Source organism: Zosterops lateralis (assembly GCF_965231275.1).
Source record: "Zosterops lateralis genome assembly, chromosome: 4".
In the NCBI taxonomy this organism is placed as follows: domain Eukaryota; kingdom Metazoa; phylum Chordata; class Aves; order Passeriformes; family Zosteropidae; genus Zosterops; species Zosterops lateralis.
Window position 1 is genome coordinate 68246096 of NC_139765.1, and position 23931 is coordinate 68270026.

A 23931-nucleotide genomic window follows, 5' to 3' on the forward strand; every position below is an offset into this window, starting at 1 on the left:
AAGCACAATGACCATTAAAGATTCAGCAGAGAAATGGGTTCTTCAGTGGCACTATTGTCATAGTTTTTGGGTGGGAGGACAGAAAAAAAATAAAGTTTTTTGAAACACAAATATAGGACCAAAACAACAGAAAAATCTTGCTAATAAAGCTTAGGAGGTGCATGCAGACTATACCAGTATATTAAGCCAGCAGGACTAGTTCTGGCTTTGCCTGTGATTTGCAGCATCACCAAATAGTCACCCACTGAATCAGAAAACTCAGCTTTATCTCCCACTTCTACTTTTTGTTTTTAAAACAGAGCTCCATCCCTGGTGGCAGAGTATCTGGGAAGGAGACCGAGCAATGGAAATATGAGTGAAAGCTGCCTAAAACCAAAATGACAGAGGATTCCTCCATTCGTTGGGTGTTGACACCTCCATTTTCCCTTAAAGAAGGTAACTTTGGAGCATCACTTTAAGTTAGGCAAGTGTGTCCCACAAACTCAGAAAAATGTGTAAGAAGGTAATCAAAGAGTAAAAGAAAGTGCACAAAAAGCAAGTGTGGGAAAGATCTGATGAATTGAGCCACCTGCCCAAACTAATTTACATTCTTTCAGCTGTCACCACAATTGCTGCATTTCGATTAATGTAGCTTGATTTGACATTTCATCAAGATTCCTGGAGACCTCAACAACGATTTTTTAACCCCAACATACTAACAGAACTGGCTCCTGATCAATGGGGAGTCCATTTCAATTCTACTTTTCAAATTTGCAAGAGCCTTGAGGACTGCTGTAACCCATTGGAGAAACAGGCTGGACTATACTGGACTAGATATGAATAATTTTTTGTAAAGCCTAAAGAGGTGAATGCTTCAAACATGAACTGAAAGACTGTGGGAAAGTGTAGAATGAATGTCACACTCTTTCTATGAACTGAATCAACATTCTAAGTGTACTATCCAATTTTCTCTTGTCATATATACAGTTGCATTCCTTTACTCTGGGAAAGAATTGCCACTTTTAAGGAAATTCCAGTATTTTATGTCAGCCCTTATAAAACTCATGTTCAAGAGATTCCTTCCTCCTCCTAAATCCTCCCTATTTCTTGTATAAGACCATAATTATTAGACCTACAGTCCAAAAGTTTACCACTCACATTCTCTGCTCCACTCCATCAAAGCACTGAACTGGTGCATCTCTGCTATTCCAAAGACATCAGCCCTCATAATCAACCCTAAAACTATTTTTATACCAACACATCATCTCCTCTTCTGCTGTGATCTGATTTTCTGACAGCTCAAAGTATTCTCTGGGAAACTTGACACTGATCTTGTGAGGCTCTCTTCATCCCTGCCCTAAGGTAAAGGAGATGTCACCTTCCACAACACACTGGAACCCACCCACAACAGCTGAAGCGGCATATCCAGACATTAACTGTCTGCAAAATATTCTGAACTACATGCACACATCATTCAGTCACTAATTGCAAAATCTTGTACATAATTCAGAAGAAAGAAATTCCTGTAATGTAGAAGTAATGGGTTAAACATAGAGCTTTTTTTAAGTGGCTCAGCTATACAATAGAGAATAATTAGGTATCCATAAAAAGGCAATTTAATAGTATACTAAATGACATTCCCCCACATAGGGTGTAATTAGTTTCATGTACTTGACACATTCATGCGAGATGTCAGACTGGAAGATTATTATTGTTTTTTTTCATATCCAATTTTTAGTTAGAAGTAGTTTGTCTGTGCATCTTCCTGCTCATTTGAGGATTAACAGTCCATTATTTTTCGAGTGATTTTCCAGTATGACATTTCTCACATTGCTGTTAATTTTCTTTCCTGGCCCCTTTTCAGTATAGTGCATGTGGCTTTTACTATTTGATTTATTAAATTTGACATACCAAAGCACTTGCTCAAATTGGTCTGTTTGTCAATGAAGACTTTAGCAGAGATAACATTTCCAAAAGGCATGAACATCTGCAGAATGTCCTGGTCTCCAAACTCCTGGGGGAGGTGGTAAATAAAGAGGTTTGCCCCTTCTGGACCTTTAGGAAAATAAAATAAATAAAAAAAAATGAAGTATGAAAACAGCTATTACAAGTGCTACATTTAATCTGTTTTTCCATAATACTTACTGAGGCTGATGGTCAGAAAGCATTTCACTTTCCAACTATGAAGGAACAAAAGCAAGTGGATTGTCAGAGGAGAGCAGCTGAAATGCAGCTCTTTAGATCATCCTATCTTGAAAAGTGTTTACTTTGAAAAGTGTTTATTTCATAACTCTACTACAGAAGTAGTTAAATTCATCCTCTTTCTTCAATTTACATGAGTGTCTTTCAGTATAATTAAGGTTAGGAAAACAAGTACAGAATGTGTTGGCTGTCAAAATACCCCAAGAACTGCATAAGGAGTCCTCTGCTGCTTCCAACACCTGCATGGGTTTGTCAGTTTAATTCCAGTTGCAAGAACTTATGGAAATGGAAGGAGGGGAGCTCAGATTTGAGTACCACAGATTTAAACTCAATGGGCAAGAAAATGGTGCAGATAGGAATAAAAATAATAATAAGAAGCACACCTTGTGACTTAAAAGTCATTGAAGTCAGTGAGAAAAAGACATTCAGAATTAAATTTGTACTGTCTCGTTTCAAAATAAGCTTTTTTAAAAAAAATATAAATAGAAAGCTCTGCCTCTTGGAAGAAGCTTTGTAAAGCAAGTCTTTTAAAGAAGTTCAAAATCACTTATTGGGTTGCAATTAAATAGCTTTAGACTTAGTTCAGTTTGCAAAGAAAGATGTAAACTCAGAGGTGCTTTGAATATTTTTCTTACAGACAAGATTTGAGATACATATTATTAAAGGTGTATGTTGAAACATTCATACTAGTACTGATAGGTTATTTGTTCCCCCTAGTTCAACAGCAACACACTGGAAACAAGCAATGGATGCCAGGAAGAGTGTGATATATGATGGAGCCAGATGTGGTGTCCCCATGCAGACTCCAGCAGTGTAAGTGGTACACAAAGGGAACAAGCATTTCTGCTAAAAACACACCTAGAATAGTCAGATTACCTATTCCCTTGCTTAATGGAAACCTAAATCTGCCTCAGATGTGATGTCCTTGGCTTTCTAGAGAGGAAGAGGAAAGCGCTCATCAGATTTACAGAGTTCCTTCTGTAGCAACAGAGCTACAGAGCCTCAGCTCTCCCACAAGAATAAGGCTGGCTGCTCTCTCTCAGCCTGAAGGAAGTGCTAGCAAAGCTTGCCCAAAAGGAGAAGAGAAATTAATTAGATTAAAAGAAATAAAATAAATTTTTTATATATATATTTCTGGGGAGGTGGGAAAAAAAATGAAAAAACCTTTTTACTTGGAACTTTTTTTTTCTTGGCACAAGTAAACTATCGTTCCCAGCAAATAATATTCTTTAAAATAGTAGGGGAAAAAATACGAAATAGTATTTAAGAGCATATGCACAAGGCAGTTCACTGTACTTTATTTTTTAATATTTATATAACATTTTTCTTTAGCACTTGTTTATCCTCAACCACTCCAGACACTTCACAATTCCACCAGAAATTGTGGTAAGAGACAAAACACTGTTGTCAGTATTCAGTAGTGGAATTCACTCACTTGAACTTAACCACCTACTAACAGATACAAGATATATAACAAAAAATACTGTGTTTTAAAAAGGATGCTGGCAATTCATAAAAATAAAAAAATAAGCTTAAAGTTGATTTGAATGTTTCTGAACAGAAAAAACCCCTACAATACTTAGAAAAAAATCAAACTGTCCTTCACTATGTATCTTGCAATGACACCAAATAAACAATTTTTTTCTGGTGTCAAATAGTCTATTGTCACCAAAGGGCCTGAGGTGAAATACAAAAGCAGAAAACAAAAACAAAAACAAAAACAAAAAGGAAAAAAAAGATTTAAAAAATTCCCTTTCATTTTAAATAATTCAAGCTTTTAGCAGCAAATGAAGGAAAGACTTCAGAGAAAATATACATATTAACTCCAGTGTCCCTATACAATAACCAGCTGGGGGAATGCCAAATTTGTCTTCCTAAGAAACACAGCCCATAACAGTATGAGATACTATTTCAAAAGAGGATAAAAAAGATTTCTCTTGAGGATATTATACTAGGTTTATTTCCAAAGCTTATCCTTGGCACGAACAGTAATGACAACATAGATACAGTCTTAGAAAGCATGCAGTATTTTCCTGTCTTTGCAGAATTATCTGGAAATTAGGACAGGAGAAAGCAATGAAAACAGAAACAACCCCCCACAAAATGCTCGGGAAGTATGGAGGGCAACGGAAGAGGGGAAAAGGGTAGCCTCATTTTCCTAACCACCTTGTAATTAGCATTCATTTATTCTTAGCAACAACTTCCTGAGGTTTATTTGCTGTTGGTGTGGGGAGAAGGGGGGCAATCATTCACTTAGCTGCTTCCTCACAAGACCCACAATTAAGCAGAGAACCGCTCAAAGTGAAAACGGATCTTGTCATTAGCTTGGAACCTTAATCAGATTAACTCCACTATGGCAGAAAACGGAAACCAGAAGACAAAATCACACCCACAGAGGGACGACTTTTGTTAGCGGCGCCTTTTTATACGGCAGCTGGTAAATGCTTTTATATATAAGGAAGGGATGGGTGGCAAAGTATGACTTGAAGGACAGATGGCTGAAAAGCGAAAACACATTAGAGGGTTAAAAGAAGGCGACAGCGCTAAGCAGGAGAAAACTGGAAGAAGAAGAAGAAGAAGAAGAAGAAGAAGAAGAAAAAATCTTCATGACGGCTCCAGAAGGAAACAGATGCTTGGGCATGGCTTTCCTGGGTGGACACTTACCTTCCTTCTGGCTGCCCGCGGCGCTCTGCTGCTGCAGCAGGCTCTGGCTGTAGAGGGTGGGCAGCGCGGCGGCCGCGTACTGCTGGATTCCTGAGTAGGCCTGGGTGAGCGCGTCCATCGTGCCGGCCGTGCCGTTCGTCAGGCCTGTTGCGCCGAGTCCTCCGTTCAGGGCCGCCATACCTGAGAGCATTTGAGCAACTTTACAAAAAACCCAACAATAGAGAGAAGAAATTGCACTTGTTCATTAGTGCTTTCCGAGAGTCGTCGGTATTTATACTGACACTGACAACGACAGCGGCGCATGCAGCTCGGCACTTCACCAAATGGGACTGAGGACAAAGGAACACGACTTTGCCATCGGGATCACTTCAGCACAAGGGGGTTGCACAGTCAAATGGACTCGCATGCAGCCTGCTCCTGGCAAGTACTACAGCTCTGTGCTCCTCAGAGCCTCTCTGCTCGTCCTCCTCGACACCTGTGCTCCTGCTGTGGGTGTCTGAGGCTGGCAGTGTGGGATCTATCTGACCTGTGTCCTTGTGAGATGGCCACTGGGAAAAGCAGTCTGTGAGGAAACCCGCTCCCTCTGACCAGGGTCCTCAGCAACAGGCTGTGACAGTGCCACATCAGAAGTGCTTTTCTCATACAGAGTAAGCAGAGAGCCCTGATTAACTGCGGTTTTAAAAATGCCTTTTTCAACCTAAATGATTCTATTATAACCCTCTGTACAAATACAGGCTTTGTCCCTTAGGCTTGTGGCAGAAAGATGGACTGTGATGCTCTTTGCTTCCACCCTCCTCCTCTAGTTCCTCCAGTCACTCCAGAAGAGATGAACAGCAGCACAGCCAGAGTGACTAAAAATACTTATTCCAGACTAGGCACCTTTCATGAAGAAACAAAAACATTCATTGCTAGCAATGTTTTTCTTCAAAAGGGAAGCAGAGTCACTTTTTTTTTTTTAACTTAACAGCAATTCTACATCATGATAAGTAACAGAGTAATTTAACTGGGATGGCTGCTAAAGAGGAAATTTCAGACAGGATTGCTAGCTGTGCAGAAAATGACATCCCTCATCCGTGCAAACAGTGTGGGCTGCATAAGGAGTTGTACTACTCTGATTTGATGGCGGACAAACTCCTGAGCTACAGCTTCCCTCCTTTGCTTCTACTGCTCAGCATGGCTCCTAAATGAGTTACATTGAAGTTAACAGTCTTTCAGAAATTCCAGGAAAAGTGAATTTGCTGTCAGATGTTGAGGTTCAGAGCCCTGCTCACCTTCCACACACCCAACCTGTGTCAACCTGAGCACTGAGAGCCCATCAGGACTGAGAATCAGGGTGTTTTCTGCACAATTAGCTATCCCAGCTCCCCAGTTTCTAGGTGAACAGCTTACAAGCAAAGGGCTTAACAGGCCCATGGAGGTATAGAAGATCTGTCACTAGAAAAATGGGGGGGAGGTTGGTAAATCAAAATTTACGAATTTTTGATTGGTAAAATTGTGGGTGTGATGTGGGTGTGATGTGGTGGGAAAGATGTGACTGGTGGTGTCATATTAAGACCCCAAAGTGAGGCAGAGTAAAGAGAAGGAAAGAGCTTAATTTCAGAGCAATAGTAAGGGTTGGTATGTAAATTGGGGGAAAGTGGAAAAATTAAGCAGAGGACACTTTATAGTAAATTAATAATGAAATCTGTTAGACTGGGAAACAATCTTCAAGGAAGATTGCAGAAACCTTATCACATATAATTTAGATACAGGAAGAATACTGCAGGGAATTATCCATCATTGACAGAGGAGGATAAAGATGCTGACCCCAGTATCCTTCTGCCTCTTATGTAGATTTGAAAAGCATATTCCTATGAGTCTCCAATAATCAGGACAATTGCTCAAGTGCCACCTTTTTGGCTCCACCAGAGTCCGTGCCAATTAAGAGAATTGTACTGCATAAATTATACCTTTTGATCTTACTATAATTTGTGTGACTAAACACTTGGCAGAGATGTGATATTCTTAGCCTTTCCTTAATAAAATGTCTCACTTTGAAGACTTCTCTTTCCCCTCCACCCCACTTCAGAGCATTGCTCTACCCTGATGGGAGGTACTGGCTGCCACTGCTTTGAATAAAAACCCCTATCAGAGCTCAACAGGCCTGGCTATTTCTTGTATAAAAGTTCCAGTTATAAAGCTGTACTGGGTTTGGGTGGTACTGGTGGAGATAAAGGGGTGGTTTCTCTGAAGAAGCTTCTCTGAGAAGCTGCTGGAAGCCTCCTCTGTGTCCTGCAGAGCCAGTGCCAGATGGACCCAAGATGGACCCACCACTGGCCAAGGCTGAGCCCATCAGTGACAGTGGGAGCACCTCTGAGGTAACATGGTAAAGGAGAAAAAACCCTGTGCAATGGTGACTGCAGCTACAGAAGAGAGGAGTGAGAATGTGTGAGAGAAACAGCTCTTCAAAGCTGCTGCAGAAGGAGGGGCAGGAGCTGGTCCAGGCAGCCCCTGGTGCAGCCCACGGTGAGGCAGCTGTGCCCTGCAGGACATGGGGGTCCATGGGGGAGCAGAGATCCACCTGCAGCCCATGGAGGAGCCCACACCAGAGCAGGGGGATGCCCAAAGAAGGCTGTGACCCTGTGGGAAGGCAGTGCTCCTGGCAGGACCTGTGGAGAGGGGATTGCACTGGAGAAGATTTGCTGTCAATACTTGTGACCCCGTGGGAGCAGCCTGTTCCTGAAGGGAAATGCCATGGAGCAGACCCACACTGGAGCAATTGGCAGAGTGCTGCAGCCTGTGGAAAGGCACCCAAACTGAAGGAGCAGGTGAAGAACTTTCTCCCATGGGAGGGACCCCATGCTGGAGCAGAGGAGCAGGGTGAGGAGTCAAACCCTGAGGAGGAATGAGCTGCAGAAACATTGTGTGATGAACTGGCTGCAGCCCTCATTTCCTGTCCTCCTGGACCACTGGGGAGAGTAGGTGGAGAATTCAGGAATAAAGTTAAGCCTGGGAGGAAGTAGGAGTGAGGAGAAGGTGTTTTAGAGATTTGGTTTGATTTCTCATTATTCGACTCTGACTTGGTTGGTAATAAATTAATTTCTCCAAGTCAGGAGTGTTCTGCCTATGATGGTAGTTGGTAAGTGATCTCTCCCTGCCCTTATCTCAACTCACAAACCTTTAGTTTTATTTTCTCTCCCCTGCCCAGTTCAGGAGTAATAGAATGACATCCAAAATATTATAATAACAATAATAACAAAAAACCAATATCAATAATAGTTTAAATAATAAATTATGTATAATATTCAATATATTATCTATTAGATATTAAATATTGCTACTACTAATAATTTGATCTTGAGGCTGACTGTAGTCTGCTCTGATGTTTTGCACTTAGGTTTGTGTCACTGCTTGCATGAGTGTACACACAGGACTGGTAAAGCAAAGGCTCCTGATAAAGCAGCTTGTATCTCTCCTTTTATTAGAGTGTTGAAATAACTTGATAACAGAGGTAGCATTAAGATACCATGTTATCTTTCATGAGTCATTGGCCTATTAGTTAAACATGCTTTGTGTTGCAGTGGGCAGCATCCTCCCCCTCGTTTCCCCTGGAATCAATAGCACCTTCCCACCCAGAGGTTCCAGATCAGCCATCAGCCAGACATCCCAGCCCACGGCACTGCCCCTGGGAAGGGCACAGCTACTGCTGCCACAGCCCACGTGTGGCATACACCTCCCTCCTGGGCAAAACAGAGCTGCAGAGAGCACCCAACACTTCTTCTGTTCTTACATTTTTATGAAATCTGCAAGGCCCAGCTGCTGTTACACATCTCTGCCATCTCTTTATTATCTCTACCAGTGCACCTCAGTCACACACTGAACTCTGGTCTCTTCCTCCCTTCTGTGAAATAACCTTTTGGAATCTCTCATCTATGGCTTTCTACTTTTCTGAGTTTCTCTACATAATACAAAAGCAACAAAGCTTGGCAAGTCCAAAGGTCTCTCAAAGTGCTTTTCAAGCACCTTCAAATCTGTCTTGAATAGTTTTATCTCTGTTTTACAGATGTAAATAAGGGGGCAAAAAGGCTAAGTGACTGCCCTGGGGTCACAAACAAATTCTGTGCCATAGCTGTCCAGTATCCTGAAAGTATGGTCTCCTTTCTTAATTGCAAAGAATTGCTTCCTCTCTCTTTTGTAATTTTTCCTCATAATTCATAATTCTTTTTGTTACTTAGAATTCTTAGATTTACATGCTCAAAGCAGACAGCCTAAGGTTTTGCCATTTAAAGTTGCAGGTGCTTCAAGAATAACTGAGGGAAGACTGAATCCCCACATTTAGGTACAACTGCTGCCAAAACCTTGGAGACACTTCAACTTACTATACTCCACTTTATTTAAGGCCTCCAGACATCTTTTTTAAATGCTTCTCTCTACAATGACAGCACTATCAGCCTCCATAGCACAGCTTCTTTTCACAGACCCAGACAGGACTGAGAAAACAGATTAAAGTCTTCTAGTGAGCTCAGTGTGGAAGACATTCTCAATAGGATTCTCAGGGCAGGACATGGCTTAGGCATAAGAGCATCTCTTCAAACTTCTATATAAACCAATGCCCAAGCTCAGTGCCACTTTCTGTTTAATTTTTGGGTTAAGCTCTGCTTGACTTGTGCTTTGGATTTTCTAATTCCCCAACTAGAAGCATGTCACTCAATTCCCAATTTGCTGCACAGTTACTTCAGGAATGTCCATGGCCAGTGAATATTTTTACAGGCCTGCTTATGACAGTGGAATAAGCCATGTCAGTGTGGAACATCAGAGTTATTGAACATGATGTTTCCCAAAGGCAATCTCCCAGGTGGGTTTGAGCGTGAATGACTGAGTCAGACATGGTCATCAGGAAAAGCCCCAAATTGTCATTAAAACAGACAGAGGAGGTTATTGTAATTTGAGCAATGCTTCACTATCATCAGCATCATGAGTACCAGAAAGTGATAATCAAATTCCCTTTTGAGGGAAGCAGTGCCCTAATGCTGAGTTGTGTCATGGGGAAGCAGTTTCCCCTCTTTAGCTCTCTCTCATGTGTGCATATACACAGACAGACATACCCACATACATTTTGTAAGCACCATACACATATCCATAAAAACATCCATGAAGAAGATTTGGGACTGCAGTCACTGTCAGTACAAGTCCATGGAAGCAATGGTGACTTAAAACAAACTGAAATTTGGTACCAGGTTGTGAATACATCATTAATACTTCAAATGACACATGCAGATAAATTTGCACACACATCACCTCAAAATACTTGCTAAGAAAATGTAAACTCTTTGCTTGCAGCCTAGCAAGGAGTGCTAAAAAGAGTGCAAGAGAAGGGTTCCCACACAATGAGCTCACAGGATTCACTCTGGTTTTGATGAAGGGGGTACATTATGTTCCAGTGTGCCTGGGTTCTCAGTACTTGCACAGGATCTAGGAGTGGGATGTCATATTTTGCTCTCGATATTGTGATTTTTTTATACACCAAGTGAAGCACAATGACTGTTAATCAGAAAGGACATTTAATGGTTTCTTACTCATGACAGGGTAGATTTCTTACTACAAGAGCTCATGAGAAGAGAGGAGGTAAGTTAGCTTTCTATGCATGCCATTTCCAGTGGCTTGCTTTGACACTAAGGGAATAAGAAGAAAGCAAACTAACATCTACCATTTTGGGACCTAATACTAATTTTTCTTAAGTTGTCCTTGAGTTGTATTTACAAAGAAAATACAAAGAAAATATTTACAAAATTCTGTGTGAAATGCACGTGTCCTTGCCAGAAGCAAGTCCTGTTTTACACGAGACCCCATGCAACCATTCAACATTGCTACATGGACATCCATAAGCCCTCTTCCTTCCCAACTCCCAACAATGCCAACCAGAGATCACAGAGCAAAAAACTGGGTGAGCAGCCAAGTAACAGTGACAGAAAGGACATCATGCAGAGCATCAGAGTGAGCAAGAGATACTGAGGAGGACATCCATTCCTGAGGGTACATTATGATGGGCCATGGACTGGCAATGACCAAATAGATTCCTTGCATTGCAAAAGGAAATGCAAGGAGCAACAGCAGCTAAAGAAAAAAAAGAGGGAGGGGGGAAAAAATGCAGCTGGGCAAATCTCTTCCGTTACAGGCAAAGGTGAAGTCATCATAGCAGAAACAATAATTTTAAAAATCCTTCTTCTTCAACAAAATCTTGACCAAGGCTAAGAACAAAGAAGAATGTTCTGACAACTACTGGCATCTACTTAGCTGGAGATGCCAGGGTTTGTTAAGATGTCATGGGATAGGTGTGTGTGTTCTGGCATTACAGGTGACTGCATGTTCTCCTACACTTGCCAATTAGAAGACAAAGACTTGCCTTAATTTTTAAAGCATGTTGCTCTCAAGTCAATTAGATAATTCTTACAGATGTTTTAAAGGACTGTTTCCGTGGCAAACATCTGTCTTAGCACCACATTTCTAAGTGAGGTTTTGTACATTGGCGTGATACACCTATTGTCAGACTCCCTCAATGAAAAAGGGGCCTCTCCTATAACCTAGACAACCCAGATCCCTAGTGACAATTCTTTTACTTTCCATATGCACTGCAAGAAGAGGAGTCTTTTTGAAGGGACACAGGGAAATTCACTTTGCAGAACAAACTGTGTGAAACTAAAAGACTCCAGAGAACTACATAAGTAGTAGTAGTATAGAACCGAATCCACTTGACTCCCTTATTTGGTGTAGAGATTAAAAAATCATGTTATCACTTTACAATTGATAGTTTTTGTGGCATGATTATTGGGGAAGGCTGTCCACCACAGCAATAAATACTCACTGTTTACGGTACCTGCTAGTGCATTAATATTATTCAGTCCAACAGTGGCTCCAGCCAGTCCTTGGAGAGTACCCAGAGAAGTCAAAGAATTCATGGCCGCACCAGCTGTGGAATTAGCAGTTGATGCAGCCACTGGAAGGAAAAAAAAAAAAAACAAACAACAAAGCAAAATTAAGGCAATTAAGTTTGTTTATTTTATTGGATCATAGAACAGCTTACAACCACACACAGGAGCACAACAGGGCTACTTGCAAGGAGAAGGAAAAAAGAAAATGAGACCAACAAGACCAATCTTGTTCAAGACATGATCAAGTCTGACTGTTCATGGGAAGTGTTGATGAGTCTAGAACTGCAAATACTAGATCACAAAATTCAGTACTGTGCTATTATTTGCAAATAAAATACCAAACCAGTATGTCTAGAATCAGACACTTTCTCAAAAGTTTGTCAATCAACCTAGAAACCCAGGTTGATCAGCTAACCAGGCTTTTGGGATTTTGCACAAATCTCAAAGTCCATCATTAAGCAAACAACAATTACTCAGTCATACAACAGATTACTGTTCTGGGTCCCAAATGTTCTAAGAGTAAGTTTAATTATTCTAAGTGAAGACACTATTCTCTAGGACACTTTATGAACTTCATTTAAAGGCCTGAAGATTAGAATAAGAAGATTGACCAGGCAAATACAAAATGTAACTACAGTTCATTTTATTGTAGCTTTTATCTTGGCCTTTGTACATAAATAGTCATGTATATGCACCCCTGTGATACTGTATGTATCCCCAAAAGCTCTGCCAGAGGGGAAAAGGTGGGAAAAATGTCCTTGATGCTACAATGTCAAGGGAATGATGAAAGTGGGTGAGATGAATCCAACTAAATTATGTGTTTAGGGAGAGAAAGAGACTCACTCTCTTGTCATAAGAAAGTAATAAAGAGTCATCATTTGGGATATATTGGGTGAACTAGAAATACCTGTCTCTCTCACAGAAGGGCCTTGAATAATGAGTGTAGATTAAACACTTAACTCACAGATAGGTAAAGGTATACCAGATGAATCACACTCATAAAAGCTGCAGAAGCAATTAAATTTTTAGCCCGTCTCCTGAGTCCTACTTTTGTGTATCAGTCATAAAAACTTCCTTTTTTTTCCTGTTTTAAAGTCGCATTATCTTAGGAAAAGTGAACATTAAAAGTCAGAGTTTTGTTGATGATGCACTGGAGGCACATCATGTCTACAATCAGGCTTTTTTTGCTCCTATTCGTTACCCAGCTAGGAAATAGTTAATACCACTTTTATTTGATGCTTTTTTGGACTGTCAAACACATCACATTACTCAGTGAACCCTCAAGAAAGTGAAGTCTCTAGAGCCGACAGGATCCAGTCAGGAAAGTAGGAGGTAACTTTTTCACTCTGTGGGTAAACCTTGAAGCTCTAACCTACAAATAACCTGCCTTTGCTACATTAAGACCCACCAAAGACAAGTTTTCACACTCTTGAGGCCTCAAAGTACAAAGAATATTCTTGCTCTGAGGGAAGAGAGATTTCCAGACTCTGTTATGCAGTCCTTGTCTCTTAACATCTGTGATATCAACACAAATAATTTTAAATGTTGCAAACAGAAGCAACTTTGATTATTCAATCTGTCCCCATAAAGCAATAAGAATCCAATAATGCCTTTGATTAAAAAAAGTAATTAAAAAACAAGTAAAAAAAAAAAAGGTCCTACTTTTTCAGATAATGTGGGCACCAACAGAGGAGAGGAAGAAAACAAAGTGAATTCCCTATGGCCAACACTGGTCTGTGTTTCTGTCACTGTTCATTAGGAAATAATTTAAATGAAGAATATAAAACTCAAATCTGAAGGATCTGATTAGTTTTGGCTGGACTAAATTCCATCCATTTTCTGTTTTAGGGGATTATTACCATTTTCTCTTGAGGAAACACATACAGTTAAGAAATGAGAGAAATGGAGACTAGAAAACTGCCTGTAAATTACATTAAAGCTGGGGGCAAACAGCTCCTGTGAACAAGAGCCATATGCTTATGTGTTTTCAACACATCTGTTGGAGAAAGTAAAAAAAATCTGCTTAAAACATTCCCTCTTGTGCGGCCCCCAGAGAATTATGGGGGCTGCTCAAACATATGCTCCAGAGATGGTCAGTATCTGGGGCCAAACATCTCTTTTCCTCTTTTTTGGGTATCAAATTTCTCCATTCCATCAGGCAAATAAAGAGCAGGTGCCTCAGTGCTTCTCCCACTTGAAGGTGCAATGCAGATTTTCTGGTTTGCCTGAATAAAGACTTGGCACATACTCACTGTACAACATTGGTTGAAGTCCTAAAGCACCTCAGGAATGAGTGTTATGTTGTTGTGGTATTTCTTCTGCTTAGCAGTGATCTGCCTCACAGATGCAGTGGGACAATGCTCTTTCCTCTTTGGCTTAATATTTCTTTGAGAAGAAAGAAACTGAACACACTGTGTGGTTTCCACCATCTTATTGAACATGGGATGAATAGAAACGAAGGGAACACCTTTTTTTAGGGTGCTCAGAGAGATCAAGCAACCTCTGCATGAGGCTTCCTGAGAGACCCCACACTAATTGATTGAGACCTGCATGTATGAAATAAAGATGAAGACAGTGATGAGCTAAAATATTACCATAAAGGGGCTGTAAAAGGTCCAAAGTATTAACAGAGGTGAAAATTTCCAACAAAACACTGTACAAAACCAACAGATGAAGCAATGGCATTCCCTGTTCCCCAGAAATCTAAATGAAGATGAAACAAAAGTTAAAAGGTCCTACAAGACAAGTGTGAAGGCTTAGACCAGCTGAAAGATTTTACTTTGTGTGCTCCCAGATGAAATCCATCTAGAGACAAAGATTGTGCTTCTCCTGTCCTTTGCCATTTTCTAGTTCCTTTCAACTAAAAAATTGTAACATATATTAAACTGAAGGGAAAGGAGAAAAATCACATGCCTTCTGGTAACAGCAAATGACTGCGCTACTTTGGGGGAACCTGTATAACTCTCTTGTGTCAGCAAAACTCTCGGGTGCCACAAATGCTCAGAGTACTGGCAAAGGAAGAATAATTCACTGTCAGAATACTTTCTATATTTATGTCTTTTAGTTGTCCAGAAGACAAAAATAGATTGGCTACCTACATAATTTATAAATTGTGTTTTATCAGGCTCCTCTGAAACCAAAGGAAAAAAATTAAAAAAATATAATATAATATAATATAATATAATATAATAAAAATAATAATAAAAAAATTCACAAGCCCCCCCCCGACTCCACATCAGGACACTCACAGAATCACAGAATATTCTGAGTTGGAAGGAACCCACAAGGATCACTGAGTCCAGCTCCTGGCCCTGCACAGGACACCCCAAGAGTCACACCCTGTGCCTGAGTGTTGTCCAAACACATCTTGAACTCTGTCAGGCTCAGTGCTGTGACCACTGCTCTGTGGAGCCTGTTCCAGTGCCCAAACACCCTCTGGGTGAAGAACCTTTTCCTGATATCCCACCTAAACCTCCCCTGGCACAGCTTCAGGCCATTTCCTCAGCTCCTGTCACTGGTCACCACAGAGAAGAGTTCAGTTCCTGCCCCTCCTTTTATTGTGCTTCCTCCATTTAACTGATGAAATTTTCACTATCAGCTTCAAGCTTCAAGCCAAGAAACTTGGCCTTTGGTTAATGTATTCTTTGACAGAGTTCTCTTTGATACAGAGAACACATTTTCATTTGGAGTGGTTGCTCTACACGATACAGATAGTTGTGTTTAACTAGTAATGCTGTACTCATGGAGATTTTTAAGGCTGGAAGGAGTTGGCATTTTCAAATGTTCTCAAAACATTCACTTCTGCCTATAAATGGTTATAACCCTTTTTAGGTCAGTGTTGTTGTTGTTGTTTTTTTTTTGTTTTTTTTTTTTTTTTTTTTAAATGGAGAAAAATGAACTAGCAATGAGACATTTCTCTTTTAAATTTTAATTTAAATAACATTTCAACACAATTCCTAAAAGTCATGCCAACCTAGAAAAACAACAGCAATTAGCATAGAAACTTTTGGCCATTCTCTTGGCTAGCTTATGTCAATAGAGTCATAATGATTTACATCATCTGGATTTGCCTCAGCTGGAAAACTAGATTCAGGATAACAGCATCTAGGAAAGGCAATGATGTGTAAATATTTCTTTGGCTTTGCTACATACACTGTGGATGGAATTAATTTCCTCACCTCTGGCAGCCTTGTTGTTAGTTTAAGCTAGTCTAGTCAAAACTCGACTGTTTCTGAGATTTAAAGACCTCCAATTCAGACACCTTACCTTTAGATTTCTATTTCAGGTTGGGCTGAATTACCCTAAAGAGCACATGGATGAGCTCAACTACCAGATTCTACTGGTGCCTTTCCCAGTTTTCCCTCAAACTTCTTCTCCTGCCCTGGAAAAAGCAATTGCTGTAATTTTTTTGCAAGACTTTCTGCTTCTTCACAGTTGCTGCCTGTCTCTTAGAAAGCACATTTTTGTTTTGCCTATTTACTTCCTACACCTCAGACCAAGGAGTGCCCCTGGCAGAACTTCTGGCTGTACTGGAACCACAGACTTGTGTTTGTCTGTAGTACAGCCTTGGACAAATCCCACCCCTCTCCTGTCCCAGGCCAATTTATAAAGTGAATCATAGAACCAGAGATTGGTTTAAGTTGGAAGGCATCTTTAAAGATGAGCAGTGAGTGATCTTCAACTAGAACAGGTTGCTCAAAGCCCCATCCAACCTGACTGTGACTGTTTCCAGGGATGGGACATCTACCACCTCTCTGGGCAACCTGTGCCAGTGTCTCACCACCCTCATAATAAAAATGTTCTTCCTTGTATCTAGTCTAAATCTACCCTCTTTTAGTTTAAAAGCATTGCCCCTTGTGCTATTTCTACAGACTCTGCTAAGAGGTTTGTCCTGATCTTTCTTGCAGGCTCACTTTAAGTACTGAAAGGCTGCCATAAAGTTTCCCTGGAGCTTTCTCTAGGCTGAACAACCCCAACTCCTTCAGCCTTTCCTCAGAGGAGATGTGCTGCTCCTCTCTGATCATCTTCAGGGATCCTTTTCCCACAGGGGAGGTCAGGGTCCAGGAAGGCTGCTGAAAACAAAGAACTAAAAACCCCAACCTCTGACTGTTGCACTGAAGGAAAGGACCTACTCCAATCACACATGTGCCACTATATTTTAGCAGAGAAATGATTTGCAGTGTGTTGTCAGGCTCATTCTTTCCTTAATTTTTTTGGTAAATGTCTAACTAAAAAAAAAAAAAAAAAAAAAAAAAAAAAAAGAACCGCCAATGACTTCTCAGGAAAGTCCTATACCACAAAAAAACCCTAACCTCTTGGAAACCCTCTGCTATATATGCTAACTTGGCACTGTTTATGGGCAGTGTAAACTGTGCACTTCTCCATTTCTCTCCACCTTGTCTTTTTCCCTTCCTCCTCTTCCAACATGGGCATCCTTTCTGGAAATGATACACAAACTGCAAGTCTTGGAATAAGATACTATGCACATGAGGCATTAAAAATATTTCAAGTGAAGTTTCTTATTGGAAACATTATTTTGGTTTTAAGACAGGACTAGTGGAGAGAATGGCCAAAGAAAAGCAAGGGCAGCTTCAGCTCTTTGTGGGCATGGAGAGCTGCTCTACACCCTGCCCACCCCATCCATGTGGAGAGCAGCTATGATGTTTCTGGAGCAGAACCAGATTTCTGGTGCTGCAGGGCTTCAGGGCAGCTCCAAGACTGGCTTAACTATGCTGGGACTTTCCACACAGAGATCCACAATGGCAACTGTGTCAGCCCTGCTGACAGCTTTCATTTAGGCAGCCCTTGGTCACACTCCACAATTGCCTATCACCACCAATGTGTGGCACAACAGGAAACCCAAGTGTTTAGTCTGATATCAGCCACTTGCTTATCACCTCCCACCTGTGAACCACAACTTTGTTCTCATTGTTTTACTTAATGGAGAGTTTAAATAACTCAGTGTTCAAAGTACTTCTTTTGCTCCAGTTAAGATGATGTAGTAGTGCACCAGGGATCAATATTGCCCACAGATTTTAGGTTCATAATCTCTGTTACTGAGCATGAGAAGCTGCAGAGAAAACGTTCTCTTTTGGGAGACACTCCTGGCAGATCTGTATTGGCAATTGTCTAAGTCCAGTATCCTCTTTCTTGTACTGAATTTGGGTGTATTTCTGATTTTCTGCTGCCTCCCTGAGCTCACTGACTCCAAGGGCCAGATAAAATGGATCTGACACTGGTGCTGACTAAATGGCTGCCATTCAGAGAGATTCAGATGGGCAGAACTGGCCAATAAGAACCTTATGAAATTTAACAAGGATAAATGCAAAGTCCTGCACCTGGGGAGGAATAATCCCTTTCAATAACACAGCAGGGGATGGATGGGCTGGGGACAAGCTTTGCTGAAAAGGACCTGTGGGGGTCTTGGTGGGAGGTGACCATGAGCCAGCAGCAAGCACTGGCAGCAAAGAAATCAAACAGCATCCTGGACTGTGGAAGAGGAGCCAGGAGATCCAGGTTTCCTCTTTACTCAGTGTTTGTTATTTCACATCTAAATATCACACGCAGATTTGGGCTCCTCATTGCCAAATGAATGCTCCTCATTCAATGGCTTCATATTTCCATGCCAGTCAGTGCCATTTTCTTCCCAACAGCTGGTGCTGCCTTCCTATTTTTCTGTTGTCAGGTTGAGTCCCTCCTCCACAGAGAGGAAGGGTTCTCATTACAAGGAGAACATTGATCAGTTGGAGGGAGTTCAGTGGAAGGTCAGCAAGTTGGTCAGGGGCTCCAGCATCATCCTGTAATGAACTGGACTTGTTCAGGCTGGAGAAGACATGGCTCCAGGTGAACCTAAAGCAGCCTCCCAGTTCTAAAAAGGAGGTCATCCACTACATAGATAAATAGTACTTGGAGGAAAGAGGAGTAGTACATTGAAACAAGGGAGGTTCCATTCAGAGATAATTAAAAATATTTGTACTGTGAGGATTGTCAAGCACTGAACAGATTACCCAGAGTTCTCCATCCATGTCCTTGGAGGTTTTAAAGACTTGTTTGGATCAAGCCCTAAGCAACCTGATCTCACATGAGCAGGGAGTTGGGCCACAGACGCCCTGACTGACCTTCCAACCTCAATTATTCTATGGGAATTAGAGCAGCGTAGGAGAAAAGGAGAGAAAGTCAGTTCACACTAAGGCAGAATGAAAGAAGGCTGAAGAATGAAGATGTGTTGAAAACTGAAGAGTAGAATCAGTTTCTTCTGTTCTTGGGTCTGTTTACAGAAACAGAGGTTGACATTGAATATGTCACTTAACTCTCATCTGTGGTTTGGATTCTAGGCTGTCACAACCACACTGTGTGGGTGAGGTTTCTGGGGCCCAATCTACATCTAACAAAAGAAGTTCTGACCTTGGATCTTTCCTTGAGGTTTTAGATTTCTCTTAGATTCAGCAATGTGCAACAGAAAATAAAATCACAGTAGAAGATTGTAAAGGATATAAAGAAATCACACAAAGAGAGTAAAGGCCATAAAAAAGAAAATAAAAAATAATATTTCTAACAGCTCCTCAGTCAGGGACAGGAAAAAAAATTAAGAGTCTATAAGAGAATTATAAGGACATGAGAAAAAGAAATATTAAGCCCAAAGTAGAAATCTCTAATTTTAGCCAGCTGAATTTAAAATCTTTGTTTAGTACACAAAATCTCTTGGGTAAACAAAATGTGCCTTTGTCCCTTGCTTAGTCCAAGAGGGATAATAAAGCTAAGAGACAACACTGGATTTAAGGATAATCAGATTAGGGCTGTGTTCCCTGTTTTCTTTCTAATCTTTAGTTGCAATAACCAACGATGTTTGGAACTGTGTCTTGAAAACTGTATCTAAACATGAGGAACACCTGCTGGCCTGACTGAAAGACTAAAGGTATTTGACAAAGTTGGACAAAGTCTGTGCAAAGCTTCCAACTTTGGTTTATATTATCTTAGTTTTGTGGTGGTATTCTCTTAAACAGAGAATGGCACCCAGCTGTAGGAGGCTGTTATGTAGATGGGAGTCTGGACAACTGACCTGGAGTTAGGAGGGATTCTGCACAGATCTGATCTTATATATTTAAGGTCAATTGATTAAGGTGTGTTAACTTTATGTGGCACTAACACCAACTGGTTGTTTTGAAGAGACGGAGGCCGCAGAGTTTTCTCCTCAACACGCAAATGAAATGTCTCATGGAAAAGGGGAATGATTCAAATATAGTAATGCTGGAGCTTATGAAATGAGGATTATAAACATGGTGTGGGGGAGAAGTGGGCAAGTCAATCATGGTGCCCATGTGACATTGCTCTCAGGAATTTGCAGTGGTGTTTCTGGCTGAAATGAGCACATTCTACGGGCTCTGACTGCAGAAGGAACATTTTAAAGGGGAAGAATAATTAAGCAATGACAGAGGCATCATCATTATTAGATAATCACAACCCAGGGGCATTAGCAAACGCTGAGTGTCTCTAATCCCATGGGGTCTAATTATTCTGTAATAATAACCACACCTCCAAGTTTTAATTTATTCTTGTGGAGAATCTGGAGGGGGAGGGGTAGAAACGGGGGCATTTTAATATTTTTTGCTAAAAGAAGATGCAGTTGGCCTTTCACTAGGGCTCATCAGTATTCTAATCTAACTAGGATGTGTGATTGGCATTAAATTGTCTGCCCTTTACGGTGATCTCCAGCCAATCTGAGTATTCACCCTTGCACAAACTGGTGGCTTTGCTGCTGCTAACAGAACCAGCAGCCCTAGTTTTGTTTCTCAGGGCAGATTTTAGCAAAGGTGAGACAGATTTTCCTGGTCTGGAGAGGTATATTTTCCATAAGGTCCTCTGACAAACACATTGTCGTTGGTATGGAGAAAGAAGCAAAAAACTTGCACATTTTCTGGTATCTTGGAAGTGCTGTCTGACATGTCAAAAAGGAAGATTCTAGGAAGTTTAAGTGCTCTGCTTGTGCTTGGATAGGATAAAATTAAAGTGACAGATACACTCTAGGGAAAGAGCACCAGAAAAGCAAGAGAGCGAGAAAGAGTCAGGGGAAACAAGAATGACAATATAGAAAGACATATACCAATATCACAGCCTTTCTCCAGTAAGTCAGTGCCCCTCTGCTTCTTCATTACTCACAGGTGAACTGTGCCCATGAAAGATTGACCCTTTTTTCTCAAGGAACAGGGGAAGAGAAGCAGCAGTGAGCAAAGGAGGAGGAGAGAATGCCATGCACTCAACATCTGGTCTCTTTTTTGTATCCGTGTGCATGCATGTGCAAATGAGAGCAAGCATGACAGAGAGGGAGAAGGTGAGGAGAGGAAAGAGTCTTTCCCCATGATGATCCTTCTGGTTCTGGCTTTCTGAAAACAGGTTTATATTTTACCAAGTCCTTTGTGAACACTGAGTTATACAAGAAAAATAATAATAAAAAAAACAACCAGAAGACACAAAGAGGTGAACCAATTCATTCAAATTATTTGCAAATTCAGAAGCCAATTCAACAATGGGAGAATAATTTTAGGCTCACAAATCCATACTAATTCAGCACTGCATAGGTTTTTGAGAGCTAAGAAAGCACGGGAAAAGTGAAAATCAGGGACACTCATTTTAATCACTTGTTTATGTTAACACCTAACTTGACATTTATGATTGTCATGAAATTACAGTGTCTACACCATGGGCCTTCCACAGCAGTGCAAAGAAGGAGGAGAAAACAGAGAATGCAAAGGTACTACATTCATGGCAGACAAGCTTATTAAATGGTTATTTTTGTAGTTTTCTAGTCCTCTGTCCCATAATTTTCCTCCAAATCTATCTATCTAGCAGAAGGTATATTAACAAACAAGGGTTTATTGATTGGGCATGTCTGTGAATCCAGGCTGGTTTTGTGAATCTTTGTGTTTAAGGGCACATTTTCCTATGAGATTTTGAAGATGAAGAGAGAACAGAGAGACAGAGAGAGTAAAAAGCAAGTTAATATTCTGGGCCAATTCTGTGCTGAGGCTTCTGGTTTTTTTTTGAAATGCATTTTTAGTGAAGATCATCCACCTCTAGAGTAAACTACAAGTTGTACCTCAATACTGTGCCTGCAACATGTTGTGCATTCTCCCCAGCACATCACAATGATAAATTGCCTTTGGTTTTGGGTGGGAAGTTCTTTAGAGTGGCTCGGGAACAGAATAATAATGCACAGTGGACTGGCTTGAGTTCAGCTTCATAGCTGACCATCAGATATTTCCAACTGTAACTCTAACTGAAATCAAACCAAATTGAATCAGCACAATATGAGGAAAACAAAGAAGAATTACTGAGCACTTATGACTCTGTTTTACTCAGTGGGGCCAAAGGCTGTGGCTGTGCTCGTTGAAGCACCACGGAGTTCACATCAAAGCCATTTCTACAGGGAACTTCCAGCTGTGCTCTCATGTTTATTACAGCTATCTCACACAATGTGGAGCAGGCTATTGTTCCGAGATGCATGCCCTGATGCTGAAATGACCTCCATGTGGAGCCACTTCAGAATACAGCCACTTAGAAATCACTTTCTGAAGAATTTCTGATCTGAAATCAAGAAGGCTCTACTGGAGGCCAGGATCTCCTGCCTGGAGTACAGGTTCCTTCACACGGCCCCCGGTGTGCCTGCAACATCTTTGACACACTTTCAACACTAAGCATTGACAAACAACATGCAGTAGCATCTCTCCATTAAAAAAAAAAAAAAAAAAAAAAAAAAGGAAAAAAAAGAAAAAAAGAAAAAAAGAGTGTCAGCGGAGTCGAAGGCTATCATTCAAGGTAAGCAATGTTCTTGTTCTACAAGTGCTGACCACATGCATATATGCCAATTCAAATTCTAGTACATGGCAAAGGATGGCCTGATTCATCTTCTTTTTCACCTCTCCCATGTATCTGTCTTAAGATCAGGTCAAGAGTCCTTGGAAAGTGTTTGTCTTTCCGTCACAAAATGTTTCTAAAAGATTTGTTTCCTTCAGACACTTAGGAGACCTATCCATGGCATTTTAGAATAGAGATGAGCTAAATTATATATTGAAAATTTGAGTTTGTAGTTAAAGGAGTTATGAATCCTGAAGGTGCACACAATTATTTCCATGGCAGATGGGTTTGTAAGTGGGGTGTGCAAGCACAACCTCATTGCAATAGCACATCCAAAAAATGCAGTTGTTCACCCCTGGGAGCTGCAGAACTTGAGGATTATTTTTCCTCATGTAAAATTACTCAGCCAGGTCCTTTGCAGACCATTTTTAAAGTCATATTGAGTTCACTGTAACACTAGTTCTTTTCATCCATATTGCACATTTTTGTTCTGCAAACAGCAAAGGCATTCGAGGGTTTACTTTACTTAGTTTTAAACTCATGCAGTTGTTGCAGATATTTTTGTTTGGCCATTACATGAAATGGCTCAGTAGCCCCATATTAAAGGAGCTCATTCCTTTGAGAGAATGTTAAAATAATTAGGTAAAGACATTAATAATAATTTAAAAATAAAATTAAGATTTTAAAATTAATATGTTTTACTATTAATTATATTTTTCTGCCTTGGGTAAACAGCCAGGAGTATCCATGGACACAAGCACAATCCAGTAGGATTGAAGGAACAGTGTTGGCAGTAGTTGAAAGCTTCTTCAAATGCATGAGTTTTTCTAAGATTTACATTATTTCCTGGGTATTATGAACTGCAGCATTTTCTGGGCTTGTAACTTCTTGTAAGATATATTACATATAAGCTCACATATCTACCTGTGTAGGCAAGCTGATACTATCATCTTTCCTTAGCAGAAAGCAACCCTGAATGAACTTCAAATAGTGCTTCCAACAGAAAGAAAAAAAAGCTTTTTTTTATATAAACTGGGATTCTTGTAGCTTGAAATAGAGATTAAGAGTGGGGTAGAGAGACACTTACAAAATATAATGTATTATACGTGTTATTTGTATACTGCAAGCAAAGTAAATCCTGAAATGTGCTAAGGCAATGGATTTAATACTTTAGGAAGATGATAATGTAATAATGTTTAAAAAACAAACATGTCTCCTGTTGAATTAGATCCTACTAATCCATGGTTTAGTACTGTTTGCTGCTTCCTGAAAGAAAAAAAAAAAAAACAAACCTAAAAAAATTAACTAGCACAATGCTTGACTGAAA

At 40.5% G+C, this 23931-nt stretch overlaps 1 protein-coding gene across 3 annotated transcripts in view; it reads right to left on the reverse strand.

The window, feature by feature from the left end:
• CELF2 (CUGBP Elav-like family member 2) overlaps positions 1 to 23931 on the reverse strand; it is a 376889-nt gene that overhangs the window by 9928 nt on the left and 343030 nt on the right. For all 3 annotated transcript variants that reach the window (XM_083859037.1, XM_083859038.1, XM_083859039.1), the window contains 3 exons: positions 11699 to 11818; positions 4846 to 5043; positions 1891 to 2034 (listed from right to left, as the gene is read on the reverse strand). In XM_083859037.1, the coding sequence (XP_083715163.1) occupies positions 1891 to 2034; positions 4846 to 5043; positions 11699 to 11818 (462 nt within the window). The remainder of the gene's footprint in view (positions 1 to 1890; positions 2035 to 4845; positions 5044 to 11698; positions 11819 to 23931) is intronic.